Source organism: Apis dorsata, unplaced genomic scaffold (genome assembly GCF_000469605.1).
Source record: "Apis dorsata unplaced genomic scaffold, Apis dorsata 1.3 scaffold_52, whole genome shotgun sequence".
Taxonomy (NCBI): domain Eukaryota; kingdom Metazoa; phylum Arthropoda; class Insecta; order Hymenoptera; family Apidae; genus Apis; species Apis dorsata.
In genome coordinates, this window is record NW_006263353.1 from 347,603 (window position 1) to 348,784 (window position 1,182).

The 1,182-nt window shown below is 17.4% G+C and overlaps 1 protein-coding gene and 1 long non-coding RNA gene across 2 annotated transcripts in view; one reads left to right on the forward strand and one right to left on the reverse strand.

Moving 5' to 3' along the window:
• Window positions 1-453: 453 nt before the first annotated feature.
• The window catches only part of LOC102673708, a 2,598-nt gene continuing 1,869 nt past the window's right edge, over window positions 454-1,182 (forward strand). The window contains exon 1 of the mRNA XM_006609036.2: window positions 454-589. Within this exon, the coding sequence (XP_006609099.2) occupies window positions 539-589 (51 nt within the window). The 5' untranslated portion in view covers window positions 454-538. The remainder of the gene's footprint in view (window positions 590-1,182) is intronic.
• Window positions 532-1,182, reverse strand: part of LOC116186749 — a 12,202-nt gene continuing 11,551 nt past the window's right edge. The window contains exon 2 of the long non-coding RNA XR_004151754.1: window positions 532-651. This is a non-coding gene — a long non-coding RNA (uncharacterized LOC116186749). The remainder of the gene's footprint in view (window positions 652-1,182) is intronic.

Sequence of the window (1,182 nt, forward strand, 5' to 3'; positions counted from 1 at the left end):
GTTAATAAATTTAGAAAGAAACGAAAAAAGGAAGCAAATAATCATTTAAATGAAATTATATTAACTTTCATCATTCTAGTAATCGTTTATATACACTCTATATATTCAAGAAATAAGAATTAGATTATTAAGAATTAGATAATTAAAGAAGAAATATGAAAATTAGTTATTTAAATATTTTTTTTCTAATTTTTTCTTATTCTAATTCTTTTTTAATTTTCTAATTTAGTTTTAATCTTTAATTCTTTTTTAATTTTCTAATTTAATTCTAATCTTTAAATCTTTTTATATAATTAATGTGTATTATATCATAATCTGATATGTATTTAAGAACTATTCATGAGTTTTCGTTAATAAAATTATTTGCAATATCATTTACTGTAATAAAAGGAGAGAGAAATTCTGAGATAGAATTAATGAAGGTAACAATTATAGTATATAAAGACGTCGACATTCGATGTTTGTTTAGTTATCGTTGAATATATTTCAAGTGCAGTCGTATCTTGTTTATTTGAAATCGATATATCTTAAAATAAAAATGAAAACGATCGTGATTATTTCTGCTATTTGTGTTTGCGTTGGTGCATTGGTAACTCTTCAAATATTTTTAATTTTATTTTAATTTTATTCAGCATAATTTATAATTACTATCTCTTATTTAAATTTTATTTCTATATTTATATCTAAAAATATACAAAATATATATATATAATATGCAAAATAATTTTGCAATTATCGCAATTTCTATTTTTGCAATAAATTATTCTCTTTTTAATATAAACTTGTTACATTAAATTTATAATTCATTTATTTATTTAATGATATTATTTTTCCTTTAATTCTTATATAATATTATTAACTATTCTATGTCCGATATATTTTGTAAAATAAGAAATAATTAATTTAGAATAATGATAATTATTATTCCTAATTATTTACTCGGTAATTTTCATTTTAAAATGATTAAATGACAAATATTTTATAATGTAAAACATTAAAACAATTTCAAATAGATTCAAAATTAGTTATGTCTTCTTTACATATCATGAAAAAATATTTTGCTATTTTGATTAAGAAAAAAGAAGTTTTTTCACTATTAAATGAAAAATTTGGTATCTGAAATGATTAATATTTCATTTATATCATTTGTTATTAATTACTTATTTTATAATAAAATTTTTG